At 39.1% G+C, this 24,967-nt stretch overlaps 1 protein-coding gene across 11 annotated transcripts in view; it reads left to right on the top strand.

Moving 5' to 3' along the window:
- Nucleotides 1-10,934: 10,934 nt before the first annotated feature.
- Nucleotides 10,935-24,967, top strand: part of LOC140883232 (serine/threonine-protein kinase ATM) — a 65,922-nt gene continuing 51,889 nt past the window's right edge. For 7 of the 11 annotated variants that reach the window (XR_012150359.1, XM_073289620.1, XM_073289645.1 and 4 more), the window contains exons 1-15: nt 10,935-11,195; nt 11,619-11,727; nt 11,835-11,978; nt 13,159-13,320; nt 13,407-13,602; nt 13,704-13,860; nt 13,942-14,081; nt 14,193-14,265; nt 21,927-22,030; nt 22,276-22,374; nt 22,779-22,835; nt 23,101-23,185; nt 23,702-23,776; nt 24,234-24,275; nt 24,392-24,462. Coding sequence is in view for 10 of the 11 variants with exons in the window: in XM_073289620.1 (XP_073145721.1) it covers nt 11,118-11,195; nt 11,619-11,727; nt 11,835-11,978; nt 13,159-13,320; nt 13,407-13,602; nt 13,704-13,860; nt 13,942-14,081; nt 14,193-14,265; nt 21,927-22,030; nt 22,276-22,374; nt 22,779-22,835; nt 23,101-23,185; nt 23,702-23,776; nt 24,234-24,275; nt 24,392-24,462 (1,592 nt within the window). In the remaining variant the exon portion in view is untranslated. Of the gene's footprint in view, nt 11,196-11,618; nt 11,728-11,811; nt 11,979-13,158; nt 13,321-13,406; nt 13,603-13,703; nt 13,861-13,938; nt 14,111-14,192; nt 14,266-21,926; nt 22,031-22,275; nt 22,375-22,778; nt 22,836-23,100; nt 23,186-23,701; nt 23,777-24,233; nt 24,276-24,391; nt 24,463-24,967 lie in introns of those variants that run through there. The other 4 variants (XM_073289657.1, XM_073289673.1, XM_073289682.1 and 1 more) reach the window with 4 other exon arrangements.

A 24,967-nucleotide genomic window follows, 5' to 3' on the forward strand; every position in this document is an offset into this window, starting at 1 on the left:
GAACCATTGAGGGTCACACAGTGTAATTGATTTTTAATCCCCGTTGAGATAGTTAAATTTAAAGAGTTAAATTTAATGAACGAAGAAGTTGGACTTCTTATTTAAGAGTAGAGGAGTAAGATTTCCTAAAATGACATAGGGATGACCATTTTTGGAAATCACTGAATTCGAATTCAGAAAAATTTATCTTGACTTTAAAAGGTGCAGAAATGGTTTCTGTGCACATTGGTGAAATCGGTTTATCAATCGGAGTCACGATGAATTTTATATTAATTTCTGAACATGCGGGCTTTGCTTGTCGGGCTTGAACTTATGACTAATGGGCCCTAAGCTGTTAGTGGCCTACATTATAAATAAGTTATTGCAGTACAGAAATTACACACAACAGGTCACAAGGATTTTTCGAAAACCCTAGTCTATTTTTTTAAAGGTGGCCGTCCCCCCCTCTCCCTCTACTCGAGAAAAATCCAGCCTGTGATTTTGAATTACAGTCTGGTTTAACGGATCAAATTCGTTAATCTCTTCGTAGAAAACTTCTGATAGATTTTCTAGTGCAATCTATCAGAGGGATTAAATCTCTGTTCGTGGACCTGATTGAAGAACAGTTCGTCCATCAGTTCCAGGGATATACAACAAGAGCAGAGAAATCTGTTGGTGTCCAAAATCTCGATTCGAGATTAAAGGTAAAAATTTTATAATTGTTATTTAATGTTTACACACACAATTTAATCGTAAGGTTGATACCTATTATGGAATCGTTCCATATAAAAATTTTAAACTTCCGCTGCACCGGGTATCAATCCTAATTGATCTGATCGCCGCGTTCTCCAACAGTGGTATCAGAGCCAGGTTGCTCAGATCAAGCGATTAAATTAATCGATTGTACAAAAAAAATTTTTTTAGGCCTCGGTTTTTGAAACAAAATAAATATTTTAAAATAAAATTTTTTTTTTTTCCGGGCAAAAACCCGGGCAGCGATTGGATCGCTGCCCGGGAGGGGCAGCGATGGTCGCTGCCCCGGGCAGCGATGGTCGCTGCCCCGGGCAGCGCTGGGCGCTGCACAGGGCGGCGCACGGCGCTGCCCGGCCCGGGAACGTCCCGGGCGGCCCGCGGGAAAAATTATTTTAATTTTTTTAAATTAAATTTTAATATGTTAAAATTCTATTTTTGGTCCGATCGAAAATTGTTTTGATTGGTCCACGAGGCGTCGGATCGAATTGTTCGAGTCCGAAAATTTTAAAATTGATTTTTGGATAAATTTGAATTTTTGGAAAATTTTAATATTTTATCCTTTAATTGAATTTTGAAATTAATTAATTTTTGGTACAATTGATGATAAGATATGATCTTATGGATATATTGAGTAAAATATGATTTTATGTATAAAATTGGATTTTATAGATAAAATATGATTTTATTTGATAAAAAGATAAAATATGATTTTATATGTAAAATAAGATTTTATGTATGAGATATGATTTTATCTTTTTAAATTTAAATTGTCATTGCATGTTATCCAATAAATTAATTTTGAATTAAATGTTATTGGATAAGGATGATCGATTGCCATGACCAATTTTGTAGGTGTATGTTAGGAATTTACATTTGTTTTTATTGTTGTTGGTTTTATTAATGGGCCTGGTTTATGGCCCAATATGAATGTCATATGTAATAAAAATGGGCTTGGTTTATGGCCCGTTTCCACCCCTTAAAAATGTATCCCCTACTTGTCATTGTTATTTATTGTAAATACATTAGATTTAGTGGGAGATCAAGATTTGAAGATGGAGGTGGGCCCAACAGACAATAGAGACAGAAGAAATGTAAATTGGAAGCAAATGTAATAGGATTGCATTGCATACTGCATATTACCTAGGATTGGACTAAGACTCGTGATTGGCAACCACGGGTCGATTAGAAATGGAATCGATCATCCTATATAATATGTGATATTATAGTTGTATGCATGTTTTAGACATAATTGTGTGAATCCGACAAGCATACAAAATTTTAAAAAATGATGAGACAAATTTTTATAATTAAAAATCCCTCATTTTAAATATGATTTAAAATTGATATCAAGATAAATAAAGGAAATTTAAATTTGTTTAAATGTTCCTACCTTCCATCAACGATCAATGTATGAGATGCTACCCGCGGATACGGTCCGGCTCATATTATTGGGGGACCCGTTCGTCGGAAAGCTGTACATTGGATCGACACATGTTGTAAGTTGGGTGGAACTCCCATGGGATCGGCTCATATTATTGGGGATCCACATGGCGACCGTCCATCACAACTTAATATTGATGGGTCATCTTGACATGTCACAATAATCGGCGTCATATTATTGGGCCCTTATTGGACATGAGGTAAAAGCGTGGAGGTTGCTTTGGAAGCAATTGGGCTCTACCTTTTGAAAATTATGGTTGGCTGATATTATTCGGGACTATAAGTTTGTCAATTGGACTCCATGTTCTCACTAAGGAAAACAGTTTTCCGTTTTCACTAGAGGGTAGTGAAATCGTTAAAATAGTGGGAGTGAGATTCATAAAATAAATTTCGCCTATTTTATGTCTTAGTAAATTGCTTAAACAATCACTAATATTTGTCTGTTTCTTTTCAGTATTTCATACGATGAATTCGCGTAATTCACTTTTCTCGATCCTCGAACAAAATAAGTTGACTGGCGCAAACTATACGGAATGGTTCCGTAAGTTGAAGATTGTCTTGACTTCGGAGAAGATGCTCTACGTGTTAGAAAAATCTCCTCCGAAGGAAGCACCAGCTGACGTAAGTCCGGAGGAGTTAGCCAAGCTTGATACATGGTGGGACCATGATATCAAGACCAAATGTTATATGCAAGCCTCGATGTCTGATGAACTCCAGAGGCGATTTGAGGACACCGTGAATGCTGCTGACATTCACGTTCAACTCAAGGAACTTTTTGGTGCTCAATCGAGGGCTGAAAGGTTCGCTACTATAAAGGAGCTAATGACGTGTCGCATGCGTGAAGGGACTTCGGTCCGTGATCATGGGGTACGAGTGATTTGGCTCATACAGAAGTTGGTAACCCTTGATTTGGTGTTGGAGCATGAACTCAACGTGGACTTACTACTTCTGTCTCTTCCTTCTTCGTTTGACGGATTTGTGGTAAATTTCAATATGAACAAGATAGAGGCCTCCCTTGAAGAGATGGTCAATATGCTTGTGACATATGAATCCACATTAAAGAAGGATAAACCGGCTTTCTTGGTGGGCTCCTCTTCTTCTGCTAAGAAGGGGCCAAGTACGAAGGGTAAGAAACGTTCTGCCCCACCCAAGAAAATCGAACCCGAGAAGTAGTACAAGACAAAGGCTTCAAACATGGAAAAATCCAAGGATGTTTGCCATTACTGCAAGAAGCCCGGTCATTGGAAACGTAACTGCAAGGAATATCTAGAGCAGTTGCGAACTGCAAAGGGTATGTTCTATATTGAAATAAATGTTTCACTTAATACTACTTCTTGGGTATTGGATACCGGATGTGGATCTCACATTTGCAATGATTTGCAGGTGATGACAAGAAGTCGCAGGCTTAGGATGGGTGAGACCCAGCTGAGGCTCGGAAATGGTTCCAGAGTTGAAGCAAAAGCCGTGGGAGATGTTTATTTAATTTTGCAAAACGGTTTTAAGTTACTTTTAAGAGATGTTTTATTTGTTCCGGATTTGATTAAAAACATTATTTCTGTTTCTATGCTTGATAGAGATGGTTATTCTTGTAATTTTGTGAATGGGATTTGCAATATTTACAAGAATGAATGTTTGATTGGAAATGGACAACTTGAAAACAATCTATACAACTTAAAACTAAAAGACGTTCCAATAAATTATGCTGATAAACCGGCAACAACAAACAAAAGGAAAATCGATAGCCAAAACCCGGCAAACATTTGGCACGCTAGGCTAGGTCATATTTCCTCAAGGAGGATGAACAAGCTAGTGGGAGAGGGCATGTTTGATATGTCTGATATTAACTCTCTACCTACTTGTGAATCCTGCCTAAAAGGAAAAATGACTAAATCTCCTTTTAAGGGGAAACCTGAGCGTAGTAAAAATCTGTTGGATTTGATCCATACAGATGTTTGTGGTCCATTTAGAGTTGGGACTCAATATGGTCACACCTACTTCATTACCTTTACTGATGATTATTCAAGGTATGGGTATTTATATTTAATGAAATATAAGTCTGAAGCATTTGAAAAGTTCAAAGAATTCAAGGCTGAAGTAGAAAACAAGCTAGGTAAAAGTATTAAAGCACTTCGATCGGATCGAGGTGGAGAATACTTGAGTACCGAGTTTTTGGACTATCTAAAAGAGAATGGGATTCTCTCTCAGTGGACTCCTCCTATGACACCACAACTTAATGGTGTATCGGAGCGTCGTAATCGAACTTTGTTGGACATGGTTCGATCCATGATGAGCTTCACTGAGCTTCCACCTTCGTTTTGGGGCTATGCGCTTGAAACGGCGGTATTGTTGTTGAACAACGTCCACACTAAAGCAGTGGACAAAACACCATACGAGTTATGGAATGGCAAAGCTCCTAAGTATTCGTACTTGAGGATTTGGGGATGTCCTGCTTACGTGAAGCGGACACTGGGAGATAAGTTGGATAGTCGATCCAGCTTATGTTATTTTGTAGGGTATTCGAAGAATTCAATCGGATATTATTTCTATTATCCTGCTGAAACAAAGGTGTTTGTTTCAAGGAATGCCACCTTCTTGGAGAAGGAGTTCTTATTGGATAAGAAAGGCGAGATGATGGAACTCGAAGAAATTCGAGAAGAACCCGAAATACAAAATAACGATCCTACACCTCAGGAACCATTACTGAACACGCCTATACCTAGAAGATCCGAGAGGACTTCTAGACCTCCTATTCGATATGGTCTTCTTCTTGAAGGGGATCAAGATGAACCCGATGTTGGATGTGATCCAAGAAACTTCAAGGAAGCAATTTCTGATGCGGATTCAAATTTATGGCTTGAAGCTATGCAGTCGGAAATAGATTCGATGCATACAAACCAAGTTTGGTCTTTAGTAGATCCTCCCGATGGAATTGTTCCAATAGGGTGTAAATGGATCTACAAGAGAAAGCTTGGGCCTGATGGTAAGGTATTGACCTACAAGGCGCGATTGGTGGCGAAAGGTTATACTCAAAGACAAGGAGTTGACTATGATGAAACCTTTTCACCAGTTGCAATGTTCAAGTCCATAAGAATCCTTATTGCCATAGCTGCATGGTATGACTATGAGATATGACAAATGGATGTGAAGACTGCTTTTCTTAATGGAGACATTAAGGAAGAGATCTATATGAAGCAGCCTGAGGGGTTCACATCCATGGGAAGCGAGCATAAGGTATGCAAGCTTCAGAGATCAATTTATGGTCTAAAACAAGCATCAAGAAGTTGGAACCAGAAATTTGATGAAACAATAAAAGATTTTGGTTTCATCAAAAATCCGGAGGAACCATGCGTGTACAAGAAAGTAGTTAAGGATGCTGTGACATTCTTAGTACTTTATGTTGATGACATCCTACTCATTGGGAATGATGTAGGGATGTTGCAGTCAACAAAGATATGGTTATCAGGTAGATTCTCGATGAAGGATTTGGGTGAGGCATCCTATATTCTTGGGATACAGATCTATAGAGATAGATCTAAGAGAATGATAGGACTCACTCAATCAACCTACATCGACACCATATTGAAACGGTTTTCAATGGATGGGTCCAAGAGAGGACATCTACCCATGTGTCATGGAGTTTCTCTATCCAAATCTATGTGTCCCAAGACTGATGAAGAGATAGAGAAAATGACACATGTACCATATGCGTCAGCCATAGGTAGTATCATGTATGGGATGATATCTACCAGACCGGATGTAGCATTTGCTCTGAGTGTCACGAGCAGATATCAAGCTAATCCCGGTCAAATGCATTGGAAAGCCGTGAAGGACATTCTTAAGTACTTACGAAGGACTAAGAATATGTTCATGGTATATGGAGGAAGAGAACTAAAATTGGAAGGCTATACCGACTCTAGCTTCCAAAGTGACGTGGATGACTCAAAGTCAACCTCTGGATTTGTGTTCATGCTCAATGGCAGTGCTGTCTCTTGGAAGAGTTTCAAGCAGGACACCACAGCGGATTCCACCACTGAAGCAGAATACATTGCAGCATCAGCTGCTGCTAAAGAGGCCGTTTGGATGAGGAATTTCGTCCAAGAGTTGGGCGTCATTCCTGAAGTTGTTGGTCCAGTCCCGGTGTACTGTGACAACACGGGTGCCGTTGCTCAGGCAAAGGAACCAAGGTCTCATCAAAGATCCAAACACGTACTGAGGAAATACCACATCATCCGGGAGATTGTGGAAAGAGGAGACATCACTGTCGAAAGAGTGGCCTCTGCAGACAATATCGCTGATCCACTTACTAAGCTCTTGCCAGGACCATTATTTGACAAACATCGCGAAGCAATGGGTCTACGTAGTATGACTAGTTGGCTTTAGGGCAAGTGAGAGATTGAAAGAGTGGGTGCCCGGTGAGCCAACTTGTGGCTAAGGGCTTTGATGACTCTTTGTACAAACAATCTTTTGTTTAATATTATTTACACTTTTATTAATGGCAATGACTTTATCTTTCTTCATATTGTTATATTGTGATATACTATTGTTGTTTTGATAAAGACCTTGAATATACTATAGTGTATGTAAGATGTGGTAGAACATGGAGATGTCTATCATGAAACATATCTTATAGTCACTGTATATTCTAAACTGTTCCTAGTCGATTGAGCCGTCCGACAATAAGGATAAGGATCGCTCGAGTTTGAGACTAGCATTTGCGATGCAGAGTACCACGTTTCATTGGTAAGGAACATAGAGATGTTCGAAGCATGCAAATGGATATTCATATGATGAATGATCGAACTACCCTAACCGGACTTTCCAAGTGGTTATCACTTATCGAGTGGATATAGTCCGCGGTTTTGGTTGTACACCATTAGTCCTTACTACTTGAGACATCATTGAGACTCTATATGCTAGTACTGTGCTTTGACTCGTTTACCGACTCTATTGGGGTCATCAGGTGTCGGGATTGGGTACAGTTACAACACATATAGGAGTCGATGCATTGTTGTCAAGGATTCACCACATACTTGCGAGTGTGGATATCCTATGCGATCTGAGGAGATATTAGTGTGACGAATCTCTGGCCAGAGTACATGATGTGATTTAAGAAATGGTTTCTTAGTAGCACATGCGATGTCACTATTTGATCTTCAAAATGTATTGCATAGTTATCGAATCTCGAGCGACTCTCGATATACCAATGGTTGTTGATTCGATCGGGATATATGGATGAAGGGACCGTACTGTACGCTAACCAAAATCTACTGGTTCTTGTAGGCACTATCAGTGATACCTAGGGAATCATGGGGCGATGTTGCTAGGCGCTCATACCATGATTCGATGGGCAAGTCGGAAATTGTTGTTCCGAGTCACAAGGAGTTGTGAGCCCACAGCTAGCTGTATCCCTGAACCATTGAGGGTCACACAGTGTAATGGATTTTTAATCCCCGTTGAGATAGTTAAATTTAAAGAGTTAAATTTAATGAACGAAGAAGTTGGACTTCTTATTTAAGAGTAGAGGAGTAAGATTTCCTAAAATGACATAGGAATGACCATTTTTGGAAATCACTGAATTCAGATTCAGAAAAATTTATCTTGACTTTAAAAGGTGCAGAAATGGTTTCTGTGCACATTGGTGAAATCGGTTTATCAATCGGAGTCACGATGAATTTTATATTAATTTCTGAACATGCGGGCTTTGCTTGTCGGGCTTGAACTTATGACTAATGGGCCCTAAGCTGTTAGTGGCCTACATTATAAATAAGTTATTGCAGTACAGAAATTACACACAACAGGTCACAAGGATTTTTCGAAAACCCTAGTCTATTTTTTTAAAGGTGGCCGTCCCCCCCTCTCCCTCTACTCGAGAAAAATTCAGCCTGTGATTTTGAATTACAGTCTGGTTTAACGGATCAAATTCGTTAATCTCTTCGTAGAAAACTTCTGATAGATTTTCTAGTGCAATCTATCAGAGGGATTATATCTCTGTTCGTGGACCTGATTGAAGAACAGTTCGTCCATCAGTTCCAGGGATATACAACAAGAGCAGAGAAATCTGTTGGTGTCCAAAATCTCGATTCGAGATTAAAGGTAAAAATTTTATAATTGTTATTTAATTTTTACACACACAATTTAATCGTAAGGTTGATACCTATTATGGAATCGTTCCATATAAAAATTTTAAACTTCCGCTGCACCGGGTATCAATCCTAATTGATCTGATCGCCGCGTTCTCCAACATGCAGGACACGCCAGGATCGGAACTTCCGATCTCCCGATCGGAACTTCCGATCTGCTCTACGTCCAACACTTGTCAAAACTCGCGGCTGAGTCATCGAGCATTGCTGGCAGCCGGAGATCGGAACTTCCGTTCCAAGATCGGAGCTTCCGATCTTTGTGCTTTCGATGAGCTTCCGAAGTGGCTGGGATCGGAGCTTCCGATCTGGGTTTGGAGCTTCCGATCCGGCCCAAAGTCAAAAGCCCAAATTCTCTTTCGAAGTCCAATAACACTCCGAAATTGATTAATTACCAACCCTTAATCATGTTTAACATATTATTATCTTAAAATGAGTTCTGGGTTACTACACTGCAAAATATCAGCTTTAAACCTGCAATAATACTAATATCCTGGGTCACCCTCAGCTTTAATTTCAACGTGTTTCTTAAAAGATGTGTCATTGAAATTCTGCATGCTAGATTTCGAGGCTTAGTACATATTTTTTTGTGGCAAGTCCAATTGTTGAGAAAGAAGTGGCAAGGAATGAAACGGATATTGTTTATGTTCTCTTACCGGAACAAAGAAGGAAGCAACTGTGGCCAGGTGCATTACAAGACATGCAATATGGCCCGCCTTTCTGAAATTTTTGCATATTCTTGGAGTTAAAATTTTTCTGCGATTGCTCACCCTCCAGCACAAAAAGTCTTCCCATTGTTTGGAATATTACTAATGGATTGGTTACCGATAATATCTTGTTGCCTTTCTTCTTGCACAACCAAAGCAAATACTCAATTTATAGGAGGGAGATGATCAAGAAGTAAGACTTGACTGCAAACTTGGGCAAGTGAATCACTAAGGCCCATAAGAAACGCCGTAGTGTAATCCATTTGAAAGTAAAAAAATCAATGTTATTGACTCCATTACAGGTGCACTCTCCACAGTAGCACATTAGGAGAAATGATTTAATTCTTCCTAAAAAGCTTTGAGTATGGTGAAATAAGCACTAACCATCTTGCCCTAGACGAAGTGAATTAAATCATGGCGAAGTTAAAAGATCCGAGGACCATTGCTTTGTTGAAAACTATTCTTGAGATCATTCAATATATCACTTGCTGACTCGGCGAACAATACACTCGCTCAAATATCCTTGGAGACCGAATTCGGTAACCAGGAAATGACAATGTTGCTGTTGTTGCGAGTCTAGGCGCTTGCTAAATTCACATCAGAATCGGGAGATTTGGAAATGGAACCATCAAGAAGTCCCGATATGTTCTTGACAGGCTATCTTCATCGCCATGCTCCAAGAAGCAAAATTATCACCAGTTAGTGGCTGCGAGACAAGAATGAACCCCGGATATCAGAGTGATGCAGAAAATACGGGCTCAATAAATCGTCCATGGCAAATCGATGTTGTAAATTCCACGAAAGAGAATTGGTATTGGCCATGAATCTAGAAACAAATGCGGGGTCACCCATCCTAGTACTACTCTCGCCCAAGCACGCTTAACTTTGGAGTTTTGATGAGATCCGATGCATTAGAGCTGGTATGATTGCACCCAACAGTGAATGAATTCTTTATTGTTTTGTCTCTCGAATTGCGGATCGGAGGAACAGGCACTGCACTTTCAAACAGACATAACTTTCGACCGACTGAGAGTTACGAGAGCTTCACAAGAATGAAAATCGATAAATATTTGAATTAGAGAAGGAATAACTTTGTGCGAAAGATCTGCTCTGACGTCATATTACACGAAAGAACTGGACCTTGTCCTCTTCAGCAAAATGGCGTTGCGAAATCACACTTCAAAAAAATGATGAATGGACTGTTATTGTGTCATGGTTTACCACAACACATATGAGGGAAAGTTGCTATAACAACTAATTACCTTTTAAACAAGATACCTTAAATAAAACAAGATAAAAATGCATATGAATTATGGAAAGGAAGAATACCTTCCTACTAAGGGAGTGTTTGCAATAGATTGTGCTTTTGTAGAAGTGATTAATTTATAGATTATAAAAAAGTTAAGAAAAATCAAAAGTTGGTAGTGTTTGAAAATAAATGTGAAAATCTAAAAATCAAAGTTGGGTAGTGTTTGATAAATAAGTGATCAGAATGATTTTAACAATGACATTCTTATTAGAATCACTTTTGGAGAATCATAATCACCACATGACTAGCTTTTGAATTTCAATTAAGTTAAGCATAAGCTATCACATAATCTAAGTTTTAAAAACACACAAAAATGATTTTTTTAAGCCAAAAGCTAACAATCACTTTTTTTTAGTGATTGCAAACGCTCCCTAATATTTGAGAGTGTGATTTTGACAATTTATAATTTTCTTGTTATTATTTATTATACGTACCTTTAATATTCCCATATATTGAAATGTGCATATTCATGATAGTAAATAGTTATTAATTTCAAACATTTTATTTGGAAATAATTTCATTTATAATTTTTTTCCCAATGATATATGATATATATAGACTCAACAGAGTACGGACCACATACATAAAAGCCATATATGTAGCCGCTTAACGTACCAATTCCATCAAAGCACGTTTAGTCCGCTCCTGCTTTCCATATACGAAGACGCGCCAGTCACTCCCAGTCCATTCCGTTCCGCTCCCCTCCTCGCTTGATTCTCCCGCCATTTCTCTGCAAAGAAACCCTAGCGCTGAACAAGAGATACAGACGGACGAGATATCCGATAAGCTAAAATGGCCGTGAGAGTAACTTCCAGAGACATTCAAGAGATCGTCGCCAAGCTATCGTCGGACAAGGCCAAAGCTCGAGAAGTAAGCAGTTAGATAGATGGTTTTGAGCATATTCGGGAAAGACGTTCTACAATATGTGATGTAGAAAACAATTTTATCAAAAATATCCTAATGAAAAAAGTTACGAGCCAGTTAATCTCGTTATGTAGTTTTTGTTACAACTTACAAGAACAACTCAATTCAAACTTTTTTTTTGGTTTAATTTTGGTCATAAATCTATTTTTTAAATCAAAAAAATGTCGTGGATACAATTATCAAACTGGTCTACTGGTGTAACGATCTCGTTACACTTTGAGTAGGGGTCGAGGTGAGTACGGTCTTAAAAGGAATTTCATATCCGCCTCTTCAATTCCAGAAATGATCAATATCCAGATAATGTTTCATGGATAATATTTTGCTCAAGTAATGCAGTGATGTATTTAATCTTTTGATTTATGATTTCAGGAAGGGGTTAAGTTGTTGAATACATGGTTAGAAACCGAGAGATCTGTTGGATTCTGTAGATATTTGTCCGATAAAACTTCAATGCTTAAGCCTGACGAAATTCCGCACTGTAAGCATATATAACGTCTATGTTTAACCAATTGCAAGCTTTTGTTTTATTTCTATTGTTTCAGATGAAGTTGATGTTGTGCAGTCGCTTACTACTTTTTTGTGCAGCTGAGACTTGGCCTTTTCTTGTCAAGATTTTAATTCAATGTGTATCGTCCGAGATCTCTTCTAGCAAGAAGAGAATGCCGAAATTAAGTTTTGCGAAGACTCTTAGGATTATTGTGCAACGAGCCCAGGATGACAGGTGTTCAGGTTAGTGTTTGAAGTTTTTGTTTCCTTCAGAAAATGAAAGCAATCTGTTTATTCACAGAATTTCATGTGGTGAATAGCTTAGATACTTTTGCAATTTGAATGAATTTTGATTTATCCAACTATCTGCGACTAAACATTGATGAAAATTTATCGAACTAGGGTGATGCTTAATCATGATCTTTTGTATTTGTTTTTGCATGACCAGTCTTATGCCTTTGGTTGTTTTTTGGGCTCACACTTAGGGTTAAGTAAACTTGTCACATGATGCATTGACGAATCTACCATACACTAATATGACTTTTGTTGCCTTTAAGTGTCGGGCTAGTTTGCTACCTTAGAGCGTCGAAGACTGGGCGAATTCCAGGTTTTAAGTTTCAAGTTGAAGCAACAACATTGTGCATAGCCGATTCATGATGTTAAAAATTTTGAATTAGTTTAAATAATTTAATTTAATTTAATTATTTCATAACTATGTGAATAATTATTTTAACTGTCATGATGTTAAAAATTTTAAAATTGTTTAAATAATTTAATTTAATTATTTCATAACTATGTGGATAATTATTTTTACTGTTTAATAAATACTTAAAAAATTATTTATCTCATATTTGTTAATTATTATTTATATCAAATATAGATATTTGTGAAAATTTAAAAATTTATTTGATATTATATTTATATGATATAAAAGTTAATTTTGATATGCACATTAGATATGTCTTAAGGAAAATGATTATGTATCTATCATTTTATTAACAAATACGAAGAACATCAACATAACATAAAATAAAGTAATAAACATCAAGTTTTAATAATCGGGTAATTCGGATCTAAATACTACTTTATCTTAGAGAAGTGTTCCAAGAGTTTATAGTTGCCAGTCGGCCAATGGATCCTTGCTTTAATATGTCGTATATATCTGTTCTCATTACATTGTGCCAATCATGTGTAAAAAAATTACCATCCTCACTCCAAAAGGTGTTTTTGACCACCAACAGTTTCATCACTTAAATTTAGAGAAAAAAAAGGCAATCGAAATGTTGCACTAAAGGGGTTGACGCTGCCTACCATAATAAGTTAACACACTGGCAGTGTGTTTGCATAGTGTAGAATGTCGAAATTCATACTATCATCTCATACTATCATTTCCGTTTCACTTGATTTCCTGTCTTTTTTTCAGGAAAAAAAAATCTTCTTCTACCGGTGGCTAAATCACTTTTCAATCATGTGTGGGATGTCCTCAGTGAAGTTCCAAGTTTTCAATCTGAGTATGGTGTTATCCTTCGCTATCTTTTGGAAGTTACATATTATCGGTTTCACATGCGGAAACGAGTTTACTCCAGTGAGTGTACATCCAATAACTTGGCTCATACGTTATCTCTTTGAGTGTGTGAATTAATCTGCATAATTGGTTTTCAATATGGGCAGATCTTGTGCTGCTGTACATGGAAAAGGTGGAAACAAGCCTGAGCACAGAAAATATCGGTCAAATGAATCCCAAAGAAGAGGTTTTCCGCTTCACCTTGACACTTCATTCACTTCTGGAAAACCCTCCTGGAGATATTCCCGATGATCTTCGAGATAACATTATTTCGGGCTTTGTTGGAATTTTTTCTCATGTAAGGTAACATATCAATGTTTTTGTAGTCCTGTTCCACCTTTCAAATTTCTTATAGTTATGCTATTGCAATAATTTACGATTTGATAATTTTTATTGCGTGTCAGGGATGAGGGAAAAATTTCTCGCAAGCTTGTGGAGTGCATTAATACATATTTGTTAAAGGATGGACCAAATTTAGGTGGCAAATCCCTGGAAATTCATCAAGCAGTAAATTCTTTCGTGTTTCGGTACTGGTTTGCAACTCATGATCGAAGTCTAAAGGTGTCTTGAGCAGTACTAAATTGATGGTTTTGATTTATAGTTAAATGTTTGCTATACTTCTAATTTGTCTTTCATTAGTAGGATTCTCTTATTTGCTATGGGAAATTGCAAGTAAGTTTAACCAGGGGTGTGGATGATGGTTCTTCTTTACTAGAACAACTTGTGGATGTGATGAGCAAGGAGCTTGATCAAATGAGTACTTCCAGTGCCAATTTGCCTTGGTTAGAATTATAATGTGCTGCATTTTTTGGTGGGTTTATGAAATGCTACTTCTCCATTCTTATTTGCATTTTATTCATCATCATCATTATTTTTTTGAGTGATTTAATCAGGGGTGAAAAATATGGGATCATGACAAGCTCACAGTTCAAGGTGGTGGAGCTTGCTGCCCTTGTATTTTGCCGGGTACTTACTGCAGCAACTTAGTTGTTGCGCCTTCTACTAAGTTGCTGCATTCTAAAGTTGATACTCTATGTTACATATCTGTGGTTGTGTGCTTATCAGACATGATATGGCTCTTTTGTATTTCATCGGGTTATGAGCTCGGTTTTATCTTTTGGTGGTTCATTTCGGGATAGGAATGGTGGAATAAATCACTTCAACCAAATCACAAATTGATTTTAATATTGACGATAGCAAGTGAGTTTATAGCATTCCGACAAAGGTTCAGGTTTTCTCATGGACAGCTGCGTTGGAAAGATTGCCTACCTGCGACTTGATTCAAAAGAGGCTCCCAAACATGTCCCTTAGCCCAAACAGGTGTGTGCTATGCAAGCAGGGAGGAGAAACTCAAGATGACATGATTATTCATTGCCCGTATTCAGGGAACTTGTGGAACCTGGTCCTCAAGGAATTGGGATTATCTTGGGTAATCCCGAAAACAACGAAAGATCTTTTTGCCACTGATCTAGGAGGTTTGCTAGGTGAAAAAGGGAGAGTTCTTTGGCTAGTAGTGGTTCATTGCGTGTGTTGGTCGATATGGTTGGAGAGGAACGGAAGAGTTTTTGAAGATAGTGAAGAATCAGAGAAGGAAACTTGGGATAAAATCAAACTGAGAGTTGCCACGTGGGCTCTCAAGGGTTCTAACTTTAAATATTTGTCTATGTTAGACTTGTATAAGGATTGGAAATTGGCTTTGATCTAGATTGTTAGAGGCCCTTTTTGGCTTTGAATATAGCTAGCTAGCGTGGATCGCTGGTCCACTTTTTGTAATCTATCATTTTCATTTATATATAATACATATGTTTCCTATCAAAAAAAAAAAATATGTAGTATTCCACTCATAGCATGTAGAGCAGAAATTTTTTTTTTAATAGGAAACTATAATGTTATATATAAAATTAGATTAGAAGATTTACAAAAAGTGGACTAGTGGTCCACAGAAGCTAACTATTATCCAATGCAAACAACCACAGTTATCAAACTAAATCAAAGCCAATTTCCAATCCCTATACAAGTCTAAAATAGCCAAAGATTGAAATTTAGAACCCTTGTGGGCCCACATGGATACTCTCAATTTGATCTTATCCCAAATTTTCTTCACTGATTCTTCACTATCTTCAAAAATTCTTCTGTTCCTCTCCAGCCATAACGACCAACACACGCAATGAACCACTATTAACCAAAAAACTTTCCCATTCTCTCCAAGTCGAGCTCCTAAATCAGTTGCATAAAGGTCTTTTGTTGAGTTCGGGATTACCCAAGAAAATCCCAATTCCTTGAGAACAAGGTTCTACAAGGAGCCAGAGAACGGGCAATGAATAACCATGTGATCCTGAGTCTCTCCCCCCTGTTTGCATAGCACACACCAGTTCGGGCTAAGGGAGATATTCGGGAGCCTCTTTTGAATCAAATCACAGGTAGGTAATCTTCCCAACGCAGCTGTCCATGAGAAAACCTGAACCTTTGTCGGAATAGGGGCTTTCCAGATAGGGTAAAAAAGAGAGAAGCTAGGGAATCGCTCCTCTGGAAAGAAGGACTTGTAGAAAGACTTTACTGAAAATACGCCTGAGCTGTCCCAAACCCATTTCCTCACATCCTCCGCTCCCTCTATTAAGTTAACCCCCCTCAAAACTTCCAGCAGATTACCTAGCTGGCCCAACTCATCATCCCTCAAATCGCGTCGAAAATGCAAATTCAAGGATATAGAGTTAGAAGAAAAAGATGGATCTCGACAAAGGAAAAAAGAAATATGTCTATTGTGCTCCCTAGAAATCTGAAAGAGGTTAGGAAAAAGATCCTTAAAACTAGAATTCCCCAACCAGCAATCTTCCCAAAATCTAAATCTATCCCCCCCTAAAACCACAGCCCTCACAAATTGGCTGAAAGCCAGATACATCCTCGATATGAATTTCCACGGACTTCTAAAAGTGTTGTATCTAGCCAATCCCGCATCCCAACCGTTATCTTGAACTCCGTATTTGCTCGCTATAATTTTCTTCCAAAAAGTGTCCCCCTTCGTCAAAAATCACCACCACCATTTACCTAGCAAAGCCTTGTTTCGAAGGCAAAGATTACCTATTCCCAAGCCTCCTCTATCTTTTGGTTTACAAACTTTATCCCATCCTACCAAATGACAATGGGTCTCCCCATCCGATCCATCCCACAAAAAATTCCGCATAATTTTCTCCATCTCCTCTGCAACGCCTCGTGGAATCCTAAAAAGCGACATAAAATACAAGGGAAGGGCATTCATGACCGCCGAAATCAGCGTGAGTCTGCCGCCTCTCAACAGGAAAGCTTTCTTCCAACTAGCTAGCCTTTTAGACATCTTGAATTTCACTGGTTCCCAGAATGAAACCCTTAATGGGTTCCCTCCCAATGGTACTCCAAGGTATTGAATGGGCCAAGATTCCACCCCACAACCAATCTCCCTAGCCAACCCTTCCTCCACTTCTTTCTCACAATTACAGCTCAACAGTGCACTTTTCTCCTTGTTAATCTTTAATCCGGACATATCACAGAAAATGAACAAGATATCCATCAGCATTCTCACATGATTCTCATTATGCGCAAAAAACAGGGCATCATCAGCAAATTGAATGTGAGAAACCTCAATTCTATCCCTCCCTATCTCCCAGCCTCTAAAGATATCTAAAGATATCTAAAGACTTTGCCTTGTCAATCAATCTTCCCAAAACATCCGCCACCAAGTTAAACAGGAACGGAGATAAAGGGTCTCCATGTCGTAACCCTTTCTCCCCCTTAAATTCTCCCCCTTAAATTTACCGGTTGGCCTCCCGTTAACAAAAACTGAATAACATACATTGCTGAGACATCCTTTAATCCATTTTCTCCATCTATTCCCAAACCCTTTCTTATGGAGAACAAAATCCAAGAATCGCCAATTAACGTTATCATAGGCTTTCTCAAAGTCCGCCTTGAATACCCAACCTCTCTTCTTCTTCAATCTGAATTCTTCCACCGCTTCATTCGCCAAGATTTGACGACCTTCAATGAAAGCGCTCTGTGAATGTGCAATGGTGATCTCTAGCACCTTCTTGAGACGCCAATTAACGTTATCATAGGATTTCTCAAAGTCCGCCTTGAATACCCAACCTCTCTTCTTCTTCAATCTGAATTCTTCCACCGCTTCATTCGCTATCAAGCAACAATCCAAGATTTGACGACCTTCAATGAAAGCGCTCTGTGAATGTGCAATGGTGATCTCTAGCACCTTCTTGAGACGCGACGCTAGTACCTTAGCGATTATCTTGTAAAGACTAGTGACTAGGCTAATCGGTCTAAAATCCTTAATGCGCAGTGATTCTTTCTTTTTTGGTACCAAACAAATATAAGTCTCATTCGTTACTCCGTTCACAATACCTCCCTCATAGAATTCCTTAAACACCCTCATCAAATCTTCCTTGATCGTATGCGTTGCCTTATACATTTCCATTGAGAAACCATCCGGTCCCGGGGCTTTCAATCCTTCACACTCAAACACTGCTATTTTAATTTCATCCTCGGAAAAAGGTAGCTCGAGCTGCTCCATAGAATCTCTGTCAATTGCGCTCCATTCCACCCCCTCAACACCCCATCCCCCTCTCTCTGATTTGCTATAAAGTTTTGTGAAGAAGTCTATAATTACCGAACTGATAATCTCTTTATTTGTGCTTACAGTTCCATCTTCCAGTTCCAGACTCTCTATACATGTCCTGCTTCTCCTTTGACTTAGTAACGAATGGAAGAATTTTGAGTTGCAGTCCCCTTCCTTTAACCATTTCACCTTTGCCTTCTGAGCTTCCATTTGCAGTTTCCTACATACTAACTCTTCTAGCTCAGTTCTGAAAACTCTTCTGTCCTCCACCAAGGTATCTGATCCCGTTCCTTCCCACTCTTGAACGTCCAGCGCTTGAATCTTATTCTCCAGCTCATATCTCCTCCTATCCAAGTTCCCAAAACTCTGTACATTCCATCTCTTAACCTCCACTTTCGTTCCCTTCAATTTGCTCATAAATTTATATCCTTCCCAGCCTTGAGGATTTTGACTCGACCACCATTTGAAGAATTCCTCCTTGAAGTTCTTATGCTTAAGCCAAACATTTTCAAATCTAAAAGGTATAGGCCCCCACTCTTCCTTCGATGTATTCAAAATCAAAGGAAAGTGATCAGAAGTAATTCTCGGTAGCACTGATTGTCTGCCACACCCGAACGCCTCCTTCCATCCTCCCGAGAACAGGAATCTGTCCAACCTGCACCAGATGGGTGAAGCCCGCATATTTGACCATGTGAATTTTGCATTCAACAACGGAGGGCCGCTAATTAATCAAAGCATCTCATGCTGCTGGTTAAAGTGCTACTATTCAATTTCTCACTCAAAGTTCTGACCACATTGAAATCTCCGCCTACACACCATAATGGCCCGCAAATCACCTTCAAACCTGCTAATTCATCCCAGAAATTCTGTCGAGCTCTTGGTCCACACGGACCGTAGATTGCCGAAAACCACCACGTTGAGTTAGAATCCTTTTCTATTTCAATAGAGACCGAGAACTCCCCAATCAGATTATCCTTTACCACCACAGTCCGAGGGTCCCAAACCACCAAAATGCCTCCAGATCTGCCCCACGCTGGTAACTCCACCCATTCTATAAATCTGGATTTCCAGAGGCTCGCTATGTATCTCCTGTCCACCAGCTGCCTTTTAGTTTCCAAAAGGACCACTATATCCGGTTTCTCTCTACGAAGGATTGTTCTGATCAACCCTCTCCTACTACTCGATCCTCCCCCTCTAATGTTCCATGAAAAAATCCGCATTGATCAATTGTAACACCCTATGTAAACCACTCCTTGAACTTTCTTAAGGTAATACCACAGCCTCTGGATTTCCAAAGCTAACTCTTCTCACCTCCAATCTAGCAAGACAATCGTTAATTAAGCCCTCCTTAACAGCCACTGACACCACAGCCTCCTCCATTCCCGCCCGCTCCTCTGACAATACTGGCTTATCAATCACCCTCGGGCGTGGTTCTACCCCCCCTGCACCTACCCCCCTCCCATCAGAAAGGGACAAATGATTTGAAAGGTTAAAAGGGCTGGAATTGACTGGAATAGCCATCGATTCCGACTTGGGCTTAGAATCGCTCACGTGTCCCTGTGAAGGATTAGAATACGAACCTGGATATGATGCGAAGATGCCCCTGATGTCCTCGAGACATGAGTTTGTCGGGGAATTGACAAGAGAATCACCTACCACTGAGCTATCAGTTTGGAACGAGTCAGAATCCTCCGATGACAAATCACCCCCTGTTTCTTGAAGAAATTCATCCTCTATTATCCCAGTGCAATTACTGGTATTGCCTTGTAAACCATTTCCCAACGGGTCTATGTACCAGTTGCCTTCGCTATTCCCCGTGTTTCTGATCACTGCAGCTCGGGCTCGTCTTCTTGAATACACAATCTCGAAACGTGGAGGTGAAGGTCTTTCCAACACTTTGCCAGCCTCTTTAGGAGTTGTCTCTGTCCTAACCTCTTCAAACTCCCTCAAGGGCTGTATTATTCTTCTCTGAAACTCGCCCACCATTTTTGGACATAACCTTTTGAGTATTTTAACTTGGCAACCTCCTAGAATAGGTTCTGAGCCCCACGATCTATTGCCGCTGCATTCTGCTTCTGTTGAGATTCGATGAGGAATCCCCTTGTCTATCTCCTCCTCTTCACTATTTTGATTGTTAACAATAGCCTGCCCCTTTAACTTATCTACTGGATGCACTGGTTCAATCTTTTTCGATCCTCTCTCACCACCAAATCCCGAAAAGAAGTCCTTTCCTTTTTCCACTGCTTCCTTCCCTGCTCCTCGTCCTAGTGTCCCTTTAGATCCGTTCGTCACTACTTGAGCGTAAGAGCGCTTTTCATAGTAATCATAAGCTGCTGGGTTGACCGATACCACTTCAAGTCGCACCATCATAAGGCCTCGAGGTGTCGATATTTGCACAAAACCGTTGATGAATCCTCCTTGTGGCCCGACCACCTTAATTTTAGCGGCCGACAAATCTCGAAGCAAGATAGTGTCTTGGCTAATATCCAGTAAGCCCCCGCACTGCTCCCCCACGCTCCTGAACAGTTCACTCGACTATAAGTCCCAAGGCAGTCCGAAGATCCTCACCCAGCTATTGCAACAAGCAAACATCTCTACTTCCCTATTGACCTCCGTTCTCCATCCTTCAAAGAACAACGTCACCCCTTTGTCGAGATAGCCTTTCTTCAGCCCCACAAAATATGACGCCTCTTCTGCATTGCTGGGCCACCATGCTGCCTTATTGGCTTGAAACGGGAATATCTCTATCCTCCTCTTAACGGCCTTACTTAAAACAGAAACCACCGCCTCCCAAGATATGTTGACCCGTGCCTTAGTAATAATGATAGCTTTCTGCCAATCCTTGACTGAGCAGGGGCGGATATTCTCATTAGCCAGTAGATCTCGCGATTCCATGATCTCCAGATTCTTGGTGTCTCGTTGCTTAGATGTCTCAACCCCCTTTCTACCTCTGACATGAGCCGAAGCATTGACATTCTCCCTTCGTAAAAAGAATCGTAGATGATTAGCCAGCTTAATCCAGCCACCCTCTGCACGACCACTGGGAACGATTATACGCTGCTTGAATCCCCCCTGTCCTATTTTGAACACTTCTAGAAACCTGCCTCTACTTTTGAAATAGTTGTGCGTAGATACAACAGCTTCCTGTCCTCGGAATTTATTGAAGACGGGACTTGATTTAGGGTTTTTGATAAACTCCCAAAGTTTCGTCCATAGCCACCTCGCACAGATCAAATCTAACTCCAGGAGGAAACTAGCTTTCCTCGTTCTTTCTGTCAGGCAGATCGAAGCCCCTGTCTGGCCCATTCTGATTATGAACACCTTCTGCTCAATCTTGACGTCCTTCGTCGCTCGTGTTGACCTTCTCTCGTACGGCCCCGATCTGGACTGCCCACTCCCAGCCCGCCTCGGCATCCTACTCGGAAAGTCTCGTCGGCTCGAAGTCAGAGTAAAGCTAGAAAAAAGGATAGAAGAAAGATTCTAGGAAGGTAATCGAGAGAAAGAGGGATTCGGGATTCAGAAGGGGGGGTAGGGAAGGAAGGAGAGATAGAGAAGAAGAAGTCAAGACGGAAAGATGAGATAAAGTCTTAGGTCGGTCGGTCGGTCCTATGGCCGGAAGTCTGAAGGGAAGAAGGAAAGGGATGGGCGAGGCGAAGTCATCGCGACGGGAGGGTTTTTTCTAGAGAGAGAATTTTTCCAAACTGATTCAAATTCGAGACACTGAGCTTGTATAGCAGAAATGAACACGGTATAAAAATGTTGAAGGTTTTTTCAGCTGTGTTATCAAACAAAATTTTAAAACATAATGAGAGTGAAGGACAAACAGAGAGAACATAAGTAAATATTAAATGTGAATGTGAGATTTTAATAAATCAAAATTTGATTTCCAACTCTTTACTTTTTGAACTTGTTCGAGATCTTTTTAGTTGCTTCCATGTGTTTGATACAACTTGATTTATTGCAATCTGGAACAAAACTGCTTTGGATAGTTATGGTCATAGGTTACAAGACAATGTTCACTTTCCAGGTATGTGCTACTACATATAAAAGCCCAGTTACTGAAAAAAGAGCCCGGAGGGAGCATGTGGTTGTTCAGATAAAAGAGAGAGTCATGGAGGGCAGATGGTCATGGTAGGTTTGAACAGAACTTGTTCTTTTGTAGATGAAAAAAAAATATAAACCTCAAATATCATTTTTTTTTTTTTTTTTTTTTTTTTTTTTTAACAATAGCACTTTAGGCTAATGGATGGCGTGTGTTTTTCTTTTCCTTGTGCATGGATCACATTCAATGGCAAACCTGCACACAATATTGCTAGTTGCTAGTTGCTACTTATTATCCACCATCTTGAGTTAAAGCAAGCTAATATTTGTGGCAGGCATGCCGCCCTTGTTTGTCTCATTCGCAATTATTCTACACGTATCCGCAGTGATCACTTATTGTTTTGGTTTGACAGCATATCAGCAAACTTTGAAAGGTAAAATTTATTGATTTTATTGTAAAATCTTGACTGCTACTTGTTGCTTTATTGTACTTGTTTATATTTCTTCCTCAGGTGAAGAAAAATTTGTGTTCCTGCAGTGTATTTGTAACTGATTTATTTTTGTACCAGTAGGGAACTATTTTCTTTTTGTTGTCAGGGTCTTGCAGGTGCAGAATTTTCTTATCCTTGTTGGTTTGGTCATGTTTTTGCTTTGTAGGTTCTCTTTTTTCCTTTTGACATGTTCATTCATCTGTTTGCTTACTCAAGGCATACCATCATTCAGACCTGTTTCTAATGTTTCTGTTTTTCATACCTCTGAATTTTGATATTAAATTTGCCCTTTTCTGGAGGCCACAGTCAAATTTTGATACCTGGAATTCGCTTGTTCTCGATTACAGAATTATTAACACTGCAACTTTGGAGCATTCTTACGATGGTCTGTTCTGGACTTTGCAGTAAGTGTATCTTTATATTCAAAAACTTCATTCCACTCTGTATAATAGCCTAAGAATTCAGTTTGATATGATTTGCAACTGTAATAATTTGATGCTGAAACAAACACTATGACACTTCACTCTTTTATGGGTTATATAACTTAATTTTTATGTCCACATGCCTTCTAGTTTCTTTGTTATTCATTTTAACTTCTGACCAGTTGTGTATTTCATTTGAAAGAGTCTGCTTAAGACTATTCTCACCATTTTTTTTTTAAATTTGAAGGAGTCTGCTTAGAATTTCATTGTTGATGTTTTTTACTGCTCCAAGTGCGAAATCATCGCTGAAGTCAGCTTTTCCCTTGAATGAGGTATATCACATAATATGTATGGAGGAATACATACATATATATATACATATACATATATATATATACATATATATATATATATAGTTTTATTCCTTCGACTATCATTTCACAATTATTTGCCATTGGCTTCTTTGTTCACTTTTGTTTAACATGGCTTGTGGCAATCATGTATTGTGGATGGACTGGATTGTTGCTCATCATGTATTAAAACATCTTACCTTAGTCACTTCTCTCCCTTGTCTTTCTCTGTCCCTTACTCATTAATATTTTTTTCTGGTTCTTTCTGTCAACTTCCCTTTGATGACAAATGGCGTTGATTAAATGTGTTTATGTTTGGGTTGGGTCACTAAGGATAATGAAAAATAAACTCCATTAACTTTCTGGACCACTATATGAGGTACCCTATATGTAGGATGTCTAATGCAGGGACCTGCTCGAAACACACACACACACATTTACATTTTTATTTAAATATATGCACATATTTTGGTTTTATCTTTTAAAAAAATTCTGCAGGTTGGCAATGGTTGGCATGTGATATGGAGCTGCCTTATGCGGAGTTTGCCAACATTTTGCAATGTCACCTCAATTGTAAGCATCCGTCTGTGTAAAATTCCCATCAAGGCATGGTGTAGATAATTTGAAATGCTTCCTGTCCTCTTATGGAGAATTGTTGAGTACAATTCATCTGCTTTGCATTTCATATTATTGTTGGAAAAAGTAGGTAGTCAATCAGATTTCCTCTCACAAAATCTCGATTTACCAAGTGCACATTTAAAATCAACGTGTTCTTAAGATGCCATTGGTTATGTACTTACGTTAGGGGAGAAATAGCTACCCCACATTTGTTACGAGTGACTCCTAAGTTTTAGATCAAGGATACCTTGGTGCTATCTTAACATAAACATAAATTTCTTCTTGTTTCCATGATTGTACAGTGTTGTATTTGTAATTATGATTGAATATTCGAGTATCTATGCAATTCTGAGAGCAACTTTCAAGCTCTAAATTCAGTATTACAGGGTTGCTTGTCCTCTCATCTTTGCAGGTGGATGCTGCTTTTATGCTCCTTTGTATCATAATGTTGAGCGTAAGATTATAGATACCTGTTTTCTTCAATTGCTTCTCTTATTTTGATTTGCTAGTAAATGGCTTGCTTCTCCATGCTTTCAGTTTAATTAACTTCTTTGCTTGGCATATGGCCAGGATACAAAAGATTTATATCTTGTTCCTCTTGAGATATGGGATCTTCGGGTATTTAAACGCATACTTTCGACGTGAGTGATTCACCTTTGCAAACTTTTATCGTTCATTTTCCTTCAGAGTTCTAATCTACTGTTGTATGGCATTGAGTTCTAATCTACCGTTGTATGGCATTGTCAATCTCATCTTTACCATACAATCTGCTGAATTATTATCTAATATTCTTTTTTGTTCTGGAGAGATATAGGTTATATTTTTTTGTTCTTTTACTCTCTCGAATAGGACCTGTGGATTGTGAATTTGTGGTACAATGGGATGGTTCATTCAGTTTTTTTTTTCAAACCTCTAGCTACTAGTTAATTTCTTTGGGATGGAGTGGACGGGGAATCAAACTGTCATCTGGTGGCATGGGAGCAGGTTTGTAAGCCCAAAATTCTTGGGGGTTTGGGAATAGAGAATATTTGTTTGAGGAATAGAACTCTGCCGGGGAAATGGTGGTGGAGATTTTCAGAGGAACAAGAGACGATGTGGAAAAGGGTCATCAAGAGCAAATACGGATTACAAAATAATGATTGGGAT

The sequence above is a fragment of the Henckelia pumila genome, chromosome 1, assembly GCF_033568475.1.
Source record: "Henckelia pumila isolate YLH828 chromosome 1, ASM3356847v2, whole genome shotgun sequence".
NCBI classification, from domain to species: domain Eukaryota; kingdom Viridiplantae; phylum Streptophyta; class Magnoliopsida; order Lamiales; family Gesneriaceae; genus Henckelia; species Henckelia pumila.